At 38.5% G+C, this 13939-nt stretch overlaps 1 protein-coding gene across 1 annotated transcript; it reads right to left on the bottom strand.

The window, feature by feature from the left end:
- Window positions 1-402: 402 nt before the first annotated feature.
- LOC132631600 (thioredoxin H9-like) lies at window positions 403-11916 on the bottom strand. The gene is made up of 5 exons (XM_060347222.1): window positions 11689-11916; window positions 11255-11341; window positions 2387-2542; window positions 1250-1372; window positions 403-949 (listed from the first exon to the last, which is right to left on the bottom strand). Exons 2-5 carry the CDS (start codon window positions 11270-11272, stop codon window positions 788-790), a joined length of 459 nt encoding a protein of 152 aa, XP_060203205.1. The 5' UTR covers window positions 11273-11341; window positions 11689-11916; the 3' UTR covers window positions 403-787.
- Window positions 11917-13939: the final 2023 nt, after the last annotated feature.

Here is a 13939-nt window from a genome sequence, read left to right as displayed (position 1 = left end):
TTTTTTTCCCTTGTTGGCGCCGGAGAAGAAAGGAAAAAAGGGTATGGTCGGATAAGAATGGAAAAAAGGGAAGGGGCTGGCAGTGACGGTGGTGAAAGGTCACAGCATTTCGCCGGAGCTCCGGTGGCGGTGGTGGCCGGCGGCGGGGTAGTGGGGAGAAGAGGGGGGAAAGAGATAGGAGAGATGGGTTGGAAGTGAATAGTGGGATGAGTATTCTATTTTTTGTGTGTGTGTATATATATATATAGTTACTAAATGGTATTAACACACAAATATTTGCTATGAGAAGTAATTAAATTAAACTATAGCTACTAAATGTCAATACCCACTATTGTTTGTTATATCATATAGTTATTCCTTTAATATTTGAGAAATTGACATAAATAGCCACCACCAAAACAATAATCAACCATGTGTGTATTTTGGTATACCAATGTATAGTATACGTAAAGTATACACTTTTTATCATAATCGTGTATAATTGTTGTATATTTGGCTAGAGAAGGCAATTATTCTTGGCTGACCGGCCAAATATGCAACTTGCCCTTCAATATTTTTATGCTTATGGTTGGGGGTGGGGGTGGAGGAGGGGTTGAATATGGACTGCTTCCAATTCATCTTTTACATACACACGAGATGTCCCCAAATTAGTAGTGGCTCAATGTACAACTGTACAACATAGTGCCAGCAACTCAAAGTAAGAAAGGAGTCCTATTGGAGACTTGAATTCTTGACAACAAGGCTGGAAAGCAGGGATTTTTAGGACAAATCCCACCTCCAACTGCAATTACTGCGGCTGTGTCTCGCATGTTCCCTGTGCGTCTGCAATTGCGGTTATCTTCTTTTGCAGCTCTGGTTTATTGGCCCCTACGAGTTTGTCAATCTGCTCGCCTTCCTTGAGGAAAAAGAAGGTTGGAGTTGCTTTGATATCCCAGGATGAACTAAACTCCTGAACCAAGTAAAAAACAACAAACAATGAACCTGAGCTGCCAAAACTTTCAGTTTACTGTAGGAAAACAATCCAACAAAACATCTAACACACACTCCTATCATACGAAAGTTTGTATCGTATCACACCTTCAAGTCTTGTTCATTTATATACCAGACGCCAGGACTCCAGAAAATTACTTAAATAACCAGAGTTTTAATTAAATAGAAACGAAAAAACAGTAGAACCTAAAGAGTTAGATAATTAGGAAGCAGAAGGGTATAAGATTGAAATTTCTCAATTGAAATTATTGCTACTTACCGTAAGCTCATCAACATCGACTGTTAGAAACATCAGAGAAAGATATTTCTCAGACAGCTCACAGTAGTATGGAGCAATCATTCTACATGGACCACACCACGAAGCACTGAAATTCGCAATAACCTGCCAACATTTCACTTGCGTAAGAAAGGTCCAAAATGCCAAAGCCAGCAAAAATGTAAAATTTTAAGCAAGCAAACGAAGAATAGATATGTGGAAACCACTGTCACCCTTCTGTACGTGTCCGTCTCTCTTCAGTCTTCACGTGTGTGCACACAGTTAGGGGAGAGGAAAACCGTAAGTTGGTAGCATTAGAGTTAAAAGTGCCTTGAATATTGTTGTTTTATAAGAAGGATTATCTTGAATTTTAATGCAGCTAGGCCTGCTTGAGGATTAAGTTACATGCAAGTAGTTATAAGTTTTCATATGATGTTGGTATCTTGTCAATGGCGAAGCTCTTTGGTGAATCGAAGAGAGGATTTAGATCAAGGGAGTTAGATCTTAAGCATTTGGCAAAAAAGAACTTTATCTCTTCTCAAGTCCCAACATACAAATTTATGAAAAAGAGCGCAAAGTTGAAAGTTTCACAATGTCTGGCCCACACAGTAGGGCCACAATCTGATTGCTGATATCAGTCTTTAGTGGCCAAATGTACATTCTGCATAGTGCACTTAGTATATGCTTCTATTCCTCAATCAAGAACCAAATGCTTGAGTCTATCACCAAAGCAAAAAACACAGTTTTCCTAATAAATGTCTACATAAAAATTTAAGTTCCTTATTTAATCAAGCCATAAAAAATAAGTTGCCAAAAAAAATTAAGTTTCTTCAACTTTTGGAATAAAACCGATGCAATTAAAATAATTCAAGTTTCCTTTATTTTTTTAATAAACGTGGTGTCCAGGCCAGCTTGCACGCTCCTCGACTAATTTCACGGGATATCTGTCACCTCCCACCAGCAACAAGTACCAGGCAACTCTGTCCACCAAGGCGAGGACAGATGGGAAAAAATCACCCAGTGTTTCAAGTAATTCAAGTTTCCTCTAGTAATTGAGTGGCCATTTAATAAAAATTTCTCATATTACATACACAGACACAACTATAACATGGCAGAGAGAGACAGAAGTATGATACTCACAACTTTCCCCTCTTTATTTGCTTCTGCCAACTTCTGATCCCAGCTTTCTTTTGTAGTTATAAGGCACACGTTTCCACCAGCAAACTCGACGTTATGGGCAGAATCATCACCATCACTTGCGGAGCGCGACTTGATACAGGAGAAAAGGCCACGTACCTGGAAAAAGAATGTACACTATAACATAAAAACTCTTTCATACTAATACACTTCCTCACAAAATGGGCAGACATGGAATCCAATTTATTGATTAACAAAGAAATACTGTTATATAGATAAAAATATTGATCAATCTGCAAATAAGACTTTCTAGACTGCAATCAAGGTTCAACTCTTTTTTTTCTTTTTCTGTATTATATTTATATGTTGGTGGACTTTATAGTTTCAGACCAAAAGGTCTATGCTTTCTGCTTCCCATCAATCTAATTTGCTTAGTTGTTATGGGTATTAGATGTTTGAGTTATTAAAATTTCCAAGACGCTTCTTGGGTAGTGACCCCAGGGCTTTGGTCTGGTCGTAAGAGCTTAGAACGTGATGTGTGGGTTAGCGGCACCTCACAGATTCGACCCTTACTGCAAACAAAATCCTGGTATTTACGTGGACAAGGATAGGAGGGCGCACCCAATATCCACCGAGTTTCAAACTGTGTGTCATTGCTTCCTCCGGGATTTCTCGGCCATTAGGAAAAAGAGTTGCCAACACACATCTTTTCTCATAATATGCAACTATATCATTTTACAGTTTTTTTCTTTTCACCGAAGGTTGATCAGACTCATTATGCAACTCTGTTTCTGAAAGTTCCAGTTAACAAAGCACTATAAAGTTGAAATATTGAAGTTTCAAAGAACTATTGACTGAAAAGTTTGGATAAAGATGCTGTGAGATGCTAAATTAAAAGGAACACAAAATTATAGTCAAATTTCTGAAGAAGTCATAGAACAAGATTGACAGCCTCGAAATAAAATAAAGAATCGTATGATGATAAATATTGGAGTCCATCAGCATATTGCTTTATTAAAATCTGAAGTTGACTGGTACCAAATTTAGAATATCAACAATAGGAAAAATGAACCAATCTTGGATTTCTTAAGAAGAAATGAAATTAGCTTAAAATATTACTCACCTTTCTCAAATGTCACTAGGAATAAATTTGTTTTTTTATTTTTAACTAGGAATAAATCTGTTGAGCAGGTACCTAACAGAAAAAGAGAGATCAGCACTATCTGTTGAAGTTAACTGCTATATTTGAATTTCTTTTACAGTTAGAGGTGTTTGCAAGCTGCCTCGGGAGAGTAAAAATGTTCCTTACATATCCAGATGCTGAGAGACAAGATGAATTCCTTTATAATGTAGATTATTAGGAATCACAATTAACACCAATCTAGCAAGCTCATAAGACGCTGGGCAACTTAAGACTGGGCATACAATATTATTTTTGGTTGGTAGACCAGGCATGCACCACAAAGTTGGTACATCGCACTATAATTCTTTGGTTGGCTTCATCTTTGCTTTGTTTTCTGAATCCACGTTAGCTCGGGTATATCTTTGTGAACTTTCTAATTCTATCCCTATCTTGGTTGATAGCCATTTTCCTAGGTAATAATAAGACTATGGAAAAGAGTTGTGACTGCCAGCACAATAGAACATTGGACTAAAATCAAGCTTAATTAGGCATTTCTGTTCTACAACACAAATTTTAATTCACCAGCTAAACTTAGGGTCTTGCTCGGTTGTTCCCAATTTCAGCAAATAGAAAAAATAACAATTACTACGCCTCAGTCTCATACAAGTTCGACTATATTCCTCAATTACCATGATCCCCACTTCAATAAATGACACCTCAATTTTGCCTGAAGATTCAGTTGACTCTATCCTCTAAGAAAAACAAGTATTTGAAGGGTGCTAAGCATATGGAATTGAAATACTTTGTCGTTGAGGACATCAAGAAACATAGAGCGTTAATTGAACATATTAAAAACAATCTTGTAGATCCTTCACAAAAAGATTACCGCCCCAAACATTTATTGAACATGTTGAAAGAATGGACATTATTGATTGCAATGAATAACCTTACTGAATTTGAAATACTTTATTATGTTTGAGAAATTGACACTTTAAGCTCACTTATGTATATGTTTCTGTTGTTCCCTGTCTTCTCTTGTATACACGATATTGAGAATACAAATGGCAGGTTCTAGCTTAGATAAAGATATTCTAAGCATTATCGTTGGACCAATAATGTATTCCCCCTTAGATTGGTTTGAATGATTGACTAAAATTGTAAACATGAAAGAGACTACGTCGAATAACATGACATTCAACTGCCATGACTCGTATTTGTTCATAAACTTTATCACAGCAACTAATGTATTCAGTGTAAAGAAGTAGCCCCACTTGTGCACATAATGTGTGAAAGTTGTCACATGGGCCAAGTGGAAGAATGTAAGATATATATCCCACATGACTTTTTCTTTTACACATTAAAGTTGGTTTAATAATAAAAAGGACAAAAGTGTATTTATTGGAACTTGGCAATTTTATAGAAGAGTTAACTACCCATTTTTATCTAATGTGGGAAATAACGTCCCAAAACTCTGAACCTTTCATGGACAAGTGTTTAGCCGTCTCTTTACTGCACAACCAAGTCGCATTCATGCATTATGCATAAGTGTATGAATGCACTTGTGTATGAATGTTGTTTGCCTACGCAATAAAGAGAATGGCTAAACGCATGTCTGTGAAAGGGTCCGAGTTTTGAAACATTATTTCCTATGTACCATCAAAATGGGAAGTTACTTGACTCCTTTGTTAAAGTGCCCCACAAGTTCTAAACAATATACATTAGCCCTTTTAACAACCCAAATTTAATCTCACGTAGGACGTATATCTTATATTCTCCAACTCGGCACACATAACACATGCACTTAATGGTTTAATAAATATATCAAATATTATGTGCACAAGCAGAGGCAATCTTATAGGTTAAATTTGGGGCATGTGAACCCACAGTTTCTCTATAAAATTAGGTATTTTGTGTATATATTTTCTAAAATTGGTATAATGTTACCTGTTTCAGGAGATGGTTTGAGCATGTGAAGAGGAGAGACACAGATGCTCCAGTGCGGAGGTGTGAGAGGTTGGCTATGGACGGTTTCAGGAGAGTAAAGGGAGGTCGAAGAAGTATTGGGGAGAGGTGATTAGACAGGATATGGCACAGTTTCAGCTCACCGAGGACATGACCTTAGATAGGAGGTTGTGGAGGACTCAGATTAGGATAGAAGGCTAGGTGGCTTATCCTTTCACCATCGTAGTTGTAGTTTTGCTCATTTGTTTATTACCATTTGATTTCTGCATTTGATTGCTGCTTATATTTGTTGGGCCGTTGTACTTTGGTTATCTTATTTATCTATAGTAGTTAATACTCCTTTCTTTCCGGACTGTTCTACCATAACTTTCTCGCTTTTGTTATTCCTTGTTTTCATATTATTTTCGATATGCTTGGTCCTATCTGACCTTTTGTCTTGTTTTCCTCTCTTGAGCCGAGGGTCTTTCGGAAACAGCCTCTGATACAATTCGAGTGGCATCAAGACCTTTTACAAGGAGCCAAGCGAAGGAACTTCAAGCGATGCAAGCATTGTTCATGAGGAGGGACATACTTGAATACACTCTAGCACCTTCCCGGGGATTGCAAGTGTTCATGATAGCATGGGAGGATGGTTTAGAGAAGAGGTTTGAAGATGACCATACTTGCAATGTGGCCATTACTTGAAGATTTGCAAATTCAAGCTTTGTTCCCAAAAGAAGACACTCAAACAAGGCCCTAACTTCATTAAGGGTAAAAGTGTAATAGAGTAGTTGTCTTCTTTTGAGCCTTAGTATAAATAGTAGTTTCTTTCATTTAGAAGACTTAGTCTATGTTGAATATTGATATCTTGAAATTGTGAACTCTTATGAGTGTTGAGAGCTTGCTAAGCTAGAGATTGTGAATCTTGTGAGAGGATTGGTTATTAGGGTATCAAATCCCTATTGGTCATCCTAAGAGTTTGGTGCTCTTTAGTTCCTAAATTAGAGGTCAAGTTAATTCAAGAACTTTGGTTGCTAATTTGGGTCTTGAGTTGTGTCAAATTATCTATCCTTTACTTTTCTTGTCCTTTTTTCTTCATTTTCGTTTTGAATATTGTATCAATTGGTATCAGAGCTTAGTTTAGGTTTGTTCTACCAAATCTAATCTTGGGTTTTGATTTACCAAATCTACTATTTATACTAAGGCTCAAAAGAAGACAACTACTATCTATCCTTTACTTTTCTTGTCCTTTTTTCTTCATTTTCGTTTTGGATATTGTATCAGCCTCCCTACCTTTCAAGGTGGGGGTTAGGTCTGCGAACACTCTACCCTCCCCAGACCCCACATGGTGGGATTATACTGGGCTTGTTGTTGTTGTTGTTGGTGGTGGTATAATGTTACCTGTTGGAACCCATGCTACAAGAAGGCTAAATGATGCACTTGGTTGAGTATTGAGTTATTTACTTAGAGGCCTAGGGATCAATTCCCACTTAATAAATCTTTTCCTTCTTTTTTTTTTAGTGGTGCACCTATTGTCTAGAAATCCTAGATTTGCCTCTGTAAGATGCGTCTTCTTTGGCATGTGCCAATTTACTTGGTCACATGTATTTCTTGGGGCCAAAGTTTGATTTATTCTTGGAGAGCAAGTTTGTGTGTGAAGGAGAAAATCTTTTCTCTTACTACTACTTGGAGCCCAAGGATTTGCTACTATAAGTGGAAGGTTTCTCTTCCATAGTAGACACACCAATTTGAGAAGAACTTAGTGAGTTTGTGTTCTTCTATAGAGAGTATTTGTAAGAGAGTTGCGTTGGGAAACACTTGTGTGAACCCTTCTTTGGAGTGATCTTGTGAGGTTATTCTCTTGGGGGTTTTGGGATATTAGAGGATTTAATTACTCTAATTTTGTACTCTCTTTTGTTGTTTGTACTCTCTTTTGTATCCGTTGGTGTTAGTAAATTTGCTTCTCTTTTGGTTGTGGATGTAGGTCAATTTGACCGAACCACGTTAAATCTTTGTCTCCTATTATCTTTGTTATTGTCTTTATATTGACTGCTTTGTCTAATTCCGCACTATCCCAGACTCCCGATAGCCTTAATAAAAGGGCGAGATCTAGTATTATACTAAATCTCTTTGATGATGTATTACGTGAAGTAGCTTCGGAGACCACTGCTAAAGGCATGTGGAAAGACATGTATATGAAAAGGACAGTAGAGAATAGACTCTACTTGAAGCAGAAACTTTACACGTTTCGCATGGATGAAAGTACTTCCATACTCTCACATCTTGACGCTTTTGATTCCATTCTTATGGATTTGAGTAATATAGATGTTAAGATTGAGGAAGAGGATCAAGCCGTTTTGTTAATATGTTCCCTACCCCAATCCTTTAAGCATTTTAGAGATACTATACTTTATGGGAAAGAAATTATCTCTTATAGAAAAATCAAATCTATGTTGAAATCTAAAGATCAGATAGATAGAGATATTACTCATTACTGGGGGAGATAGTGGAAATCAGGCGGCTGGTTTATTTGTTAGGAGTAAATCTGATGCAAAGTCCAGATACAGCAATTTAGTGTGTCATTATTGTCATAAAAAGGGCCACATTAAGTTTGAGTGTCCTAAGTTGAAAAAAGAAAAATGAGCACGGGGATTCTGACATTGCTGAAGCAAGTGTTGCAGCTGATGAGATTGAAGGAGCTATATTCTTTGTAGCTGAAAATAATTTTAGTTCTAACGATGAGTGAATTTTAGATTCGGGTTGTTCGCATCATATGTGTCCCAACAAGGACTTGTTTTCTACATATGATTCTATTGAAGGTGGAGTTGTTTTGATGGGCAATAATGAAGCCTGCAAAATTGTTAGAAAAGGTACAGTCCCAATTAAAATGCACGATGGTGTGGTGAGAACTCTCACTAATGTTAGATATGTTCCTGAGTTGAAGAAAAATCTCATCTCTTTGGGCACTCTAGAATCTCTTGGGTGCAAATACACGAATGAAGGTGGAGGTGGAGTTCTTAAAGTTTCTCAAAATGCACTTGTGGTTATGAAGGCATGTGAGTCTGGAACATTGTACACGTTGTTGGGATCTACTATTACAGGTGTTGCTACTGTTTCGACATCAGGCGGAGATCCTTTTGATTCTGACATCATGAAATTTTGAAATTTGCCCCTTGGGGCATTTTGAAGAAGGTGGAGCAATATTTACTATATTGGCCAAAATCAGGCCAAGGTGGAGATTTGTAAGATGTGGCCTTTATTGGCATGTGCCAATTTAGTTGGTCACAAATATTTCTTGGAGCCAAAGCATGGTTATATGGTAGAGAAAATTTGACCATTTATTATTTTCTTTATTATAGAACTTGGGCTCCAAGTTTTGCTCCTATAAAAGGAGTGTTATTTCTTCATTGCAAGAATACACCAATTTGAGAAGAACTTAGTGAGTTTGTGTTCTTCTATAGAGAGTATTTGTAAGAGAATTGTGTTGGGAAACACTTGTGTGAACCCTTCTTTGGAGTGATCTTGTGAGGTTATTCTCTTGGGGGTTTTGGGATATTAGAGTATTTAATTACTCTAATTTTGTACTCTCTTTTGTTGTTTTGTACCCTCTATTGTATCTGTTGGTGTCAGTAAATTTGCTCCTTTTTTGGTTGTAGATGTAGGTCAAGTTGACCGAACCACGTTAAATACTTTGTCTCCTGTTATCTTTGTTATTGTCTTTAATTGACTGCTTTGTCTAATTTCGCACTATCCCGGACTCCCGATCCTAACAAATTGGTATCAGAGCCTAGTTAATCCGGGTTTTGTTCTAGTAGTCATTATGACGATAACGAAGATTTACGTTGAGAAATTTGACCTAAGTGCAAAATTCGGTATGTGGCAGCTGAAAATGGAAGCTATCCTGGTTCAGGATGGTTCAGATATGGTGCTGCAAGGAAAGGAGAACAAATCAGAAAAAATGACGGACGAGGAGTTTGCTAGCCTTGATAAAAGGGCGAGATCTAGTATTATACTAAATCTCTTTGATGATGTATTACGTGAAGTAGCTTCGGAGACCACTGCTAAAGGCATGTGAAAAGACATGTATATGAAAAGGACAGTAGAGAATAGACTCTACTTGAAGCAGAAGCTCTACACATTTCATATGGATGAAAGTGGGGGTGGAGTTCTTGAAGTTTCTCAAGATGTACTTGTGGTTATGAAGGCATGTGAGTCTGGAACGTTGTTGGGATCTATTATTACAGGTGTTGCTACTATCTCTACATCAGACGGAGATCCGTCTGATTCTGACATCATGAAATTCTGAAATATGCCCTTCAGGGCTTTGTGTAGAAGGTCGAACATATTTACTATATTGGCCAAAATCATGCCAAGGTGGAGATTTGTAAGATGTGGCCTTCTTTGGTATGTGCCAATTTACTTGGTCACATGTATTTCTTGGAGCCAAAGTTTGATTTATTCTTGGAGAGCAAGTTTGTGTGTGAAGGAGAAAATCTTTTCTCTTACTACTACTTGGAGCCCAAGGATTTGCTAATATAAGTGGAAGGTTTCTCTTCCATAGTAGACACACCAATTTGAGAAGAACTTAGTGAGTTTGTGTTCTTCTATAGAGAGTATTTGTAAGAGTTTTGTGTTGGGAAACACTTGTGTGAACCCTTCTTTGGAGTGATCTTGTGAGGTTATTCTCTTGGGGGTTTTGGGATATTAGAGTATTTAATTACTCTAATTTTGTACTCTCTTTTGTTTTTTGTACTCTCTTTTGTATCCGTTGGTGTTAGTAAATTTGCTTCTCTTTTGGTTGTGGATGTAGGTCAATTTGACCGAACCACGTTAAATCTTTGTCTCCTATTATCTTTGTTATTACCTTTATATTGACTGCTTTGTCTAATTCCACACTATCCCGGACTCCCGATCCTAACAGCCTCTGTGCACAAGCGTGCATGCCATCTTATAAGACCGGGCATACAGTGTGTTTTTTATTGGTAGACCGGGCATACAATATAAAGTGCTGGCACTTCGCGCTATAATTCTCTTGGTTCGGTTGATCTTTACTTGCTTTTCTCTGTTTCTTTGTTAGCTCCAGAATTTCTTTGTGTACTTTCTAGTTGTATCATTATCCTGGTTGAGAGCCAGTTTTCTAGGTAAATAAGACTACTAAAAGGGGTTGTGACAGCCAGCATAATAAAAGCATGGGAGTGAAATCAAGCTTAATTAAGCATTTCTGTTCTACAACTTCAATTTTAATTCACCAGCTAAACTTAGGGTCTTGTCCGCCACTTAAGCAAATACAAACAGTAACGAATTACAACTCTTCAGACTCATACAAGTTGGTGTCGACTATATAAATCCTAAATAACCATGTTCCCCACTTCAGTAAATGCCATTTGAACTTTGCCTGAAAATTCCAGACCATTCCTAGTCTCTTAGTTGGTTTGGAGAGGATACATCAACAATCAAATTAACTAATGAAAAACAATTAAAAAATAATAACACCTAATAAATTGTTTTCTTTCTAATATACAGCTTTATATTTTACTTGGTCTTTCCTTTTCCAAAATTTCTAACACATGCTCTGTCCTTTGTCGGACAAACACGAGAGTGAAGATAATGAAAAGGCAGAAACAGAGATGCAGAATGAACTAAGCAAAGAATTGAACAGAGCACAAATAGGAGGAGGTGACATCAATGTAAATTAAGTATATAAAGGCTGAAAGCATAAATCACAAACAGAGTAAATGCATAAACTCCACTTATCACTACTCTTTTACTTAGGAATAAATGGAAGGATCAATTGTAGAAAAAGGTACCGTATCAGAGATCCCCATTTTAAATGGACACCAAATACAACTTGCAATCTAAGCAACAGTAACCTGAAGATGATATCAATCCAAAATCTGAAAAGGAACAAATAGTGACAAGGTCAGCCATGAATTAAACAAGCTCACACCCACCCACTGAATATTACTAAAGATGACACACTTCAAGTAAACTATAAGCTGATTCGCCTAGAACTTAAAGACCCCTTTCCCCCAATTTTTATCTATTTTCAAGAAAAAAAGCACAAACACAGACTCTTGAGCGAGAAAAAATAATTAACCCAAAGCTTAGATCTTTATCATATATATTCAGGAAGATTATTGCTTAGGACAATTCATTAAGCTACAATTAGAAACATGGGGTTATAGGAAGAATAAATGATGTAGAGTTAAATAAAGAGAAGTTAGGAAAGAAAAGATTATACCTGAATTAAATGTGAAGAAAAATTAGCTGATGAAATTGCAGGAAATTCAGGCCAAACAAAGATTAAGCCTTATTTATGAAAAGATTAGGGGATTGTTTGATTTGATGTGTGCATATGTATGAGGGAAGAAGAATAATAAATGATGATGATTGACCCCTCGGCGACTGCACGCAGTTTCCTGCCAAGGTTATTCCAAACGTGTTTCTCCTTTTCTCTTCATTTTTGGCACTTTCCTAGAAAGTGGACTATTTGTTACACTATCCTGGGATGGTACACTACGGTATTTGAGAGTTCGGTGTTGTAATTTTGATTTTCGATTTCTAAAAATATTATACTATTATCATGTCAAATTAATTTGGTATGATTTGGTATTTTTAAGTTTGGTTTTTGATATTTTGCGGTACGGTAAATCAGTACCATAGTTTGTTCAACTTCGACTTATATATACTCATATTGTATACAGTAAAAAACCGGATACGGGTAAATCCGGGGCAACTATGGATCGGAGAGGGAAAAGGGGCGAGAGTTCGTACGAGGACATCACCTTCCCGGATAAGCACTTTGATCGCTGCCGAGTGGAAGCGCCATCTGACCCGGTCTCTAAGCCACCGAGGGTTCGGGATCTCTCCCCGATGTCTCATCACCGTTGGTCCGGTGTCCGTGAGTCCGTTGGTCCGATGCGACTGTTGCTAGGACGCGTCAGTGGTGTCACATCATGGTCAGCTGCCAACTGTGCGTGTGTCAGACGGTGCCGTCAGTCAAATCTCACCAAACCCGTGCAGGGGCTGTCCCCTTTTATTACTATTTTATTAAACCCACATTGGAGGAGGCCCATGGGCTCATTAGTATAAATAGAGTGCCCCCTCCTCCCTTAAGGGGGTTGATTCTTCTTTTACTTTCAAGAGCATTTGTAACACAATATATATATATATATATATATATATATATATATATATATATATATATATATATATATATATATATATATATCCGATTCTTGTTGAACCTCTTCAATCAACTCGTCATATGTGTAAGCAGCCGGTATTTATGCTCCTTGTTTGTGTATTAAAAAGCGTTCTTATCCACTCTTTGTAATCCATATTTAGGCCCAAGCACATATCCTATATCCACATACAAATTCAATTGGTTACCAAATCGGGGGTAAACAGTTTGGCGCCCACCGTGGGGCTAGGATAATAGTGGTCTTTGGCCTTAACTTCCACCGCATTCATCGAAACCAAAAACTCCCTCTCCGTCTCTGTGAAAACGGTCCAAATGGCTGACGTCGAGCAATCCGGTCATGTCAATAATGCCGAGATAGTGGCGGAAAACGAAGGGAGTGGACTGCGGGCATTGCCGAACCCCGCTGATCCGAACCCTGTTGATTCAAGGGAAGGACTTAACCGGCAAAACACCGTAGATCAAGAGAATGTCGTTCCGCCGGCAACCGATCCTCTAAACACTCACCATTCCGTTACGTTATCCCGGGATAGGGTCCGGAGAGAGCCAGACGCGCCAAACGACGGCGTTAGCTTGCGTTTGATCTTTGAAATGCTGCAGGAACAAAGGGCGGCAATCGCCGAGCAAGGGCTAGCGATTGCTCAACTGCAGAGCGGAAAGGGTGAAGCAGGGCCGGTAAAGTCAAAAGGTACGGTTGAAACCGGAAGAAACGGAGAACAAATGATCGAGAGCGACGGCTCCGGAGCTGGCTCCTCAACTGAGGTCCTAAAAATGCTCGAGACCTTGGCAAAACGGGTGGATTCGACCGAGAAGAGGGTCGAGACGTACAATTCTCGCGTGGACCAGATACCGGGGGCTCCACCTCTACTGAAAGGGCCGAATTCGAAGAGGTACATCCAAAGGCCTTTCCCGCCAAGTGCGGCCCCGAAACTGATCCCAAAGAGGTTCAAAATGCCCGACATACAGAAGTATGACGGCACCACAGACCCACACGAGCATGTGACCTCATATACTTGTGCCATAAAAGGCAATGATATGGAAGAAGATGAGATCGAGTCGGTGTTGTTAAAGAAATTTGGGGAAACCCTGTCGAAGGGGGCATTGACGTGGTATGACCATTTACCCGAACATTCGATCACTTCTTTTGAAATGCTCGCTGATGCGTTCGTAAAGGCACATGCCGGTGCGATAAAGGTGCAAGCCCGTAAGGCTGATATCTTCCGGATAACCCAAAGGGACGATGAGCTGCTACGGGAATTCGTCACCCGGTTCCAGAGGGAACGGATGGAGC

Source organism: Lycium barbarum, chromosome 3 (assembly GCF_019175385.1).
Source record: "Lycium barbarum isolate Lr01 chromosome 3, ASM1917538v2, whole genome shotgun sequence".
Classification (NCBI taxonomy): domain Eukaryota; kingdom Viridiplantae; phylum Streptophyta; class Magnoliopsida; order Solanales; family Solanaceae; genus Lycium; species Lycium barbarum.
Note: the sequence above shows the minus strand (reverse complement) of the source record. Positions and strands in the feature narration are given on the sequence as shown.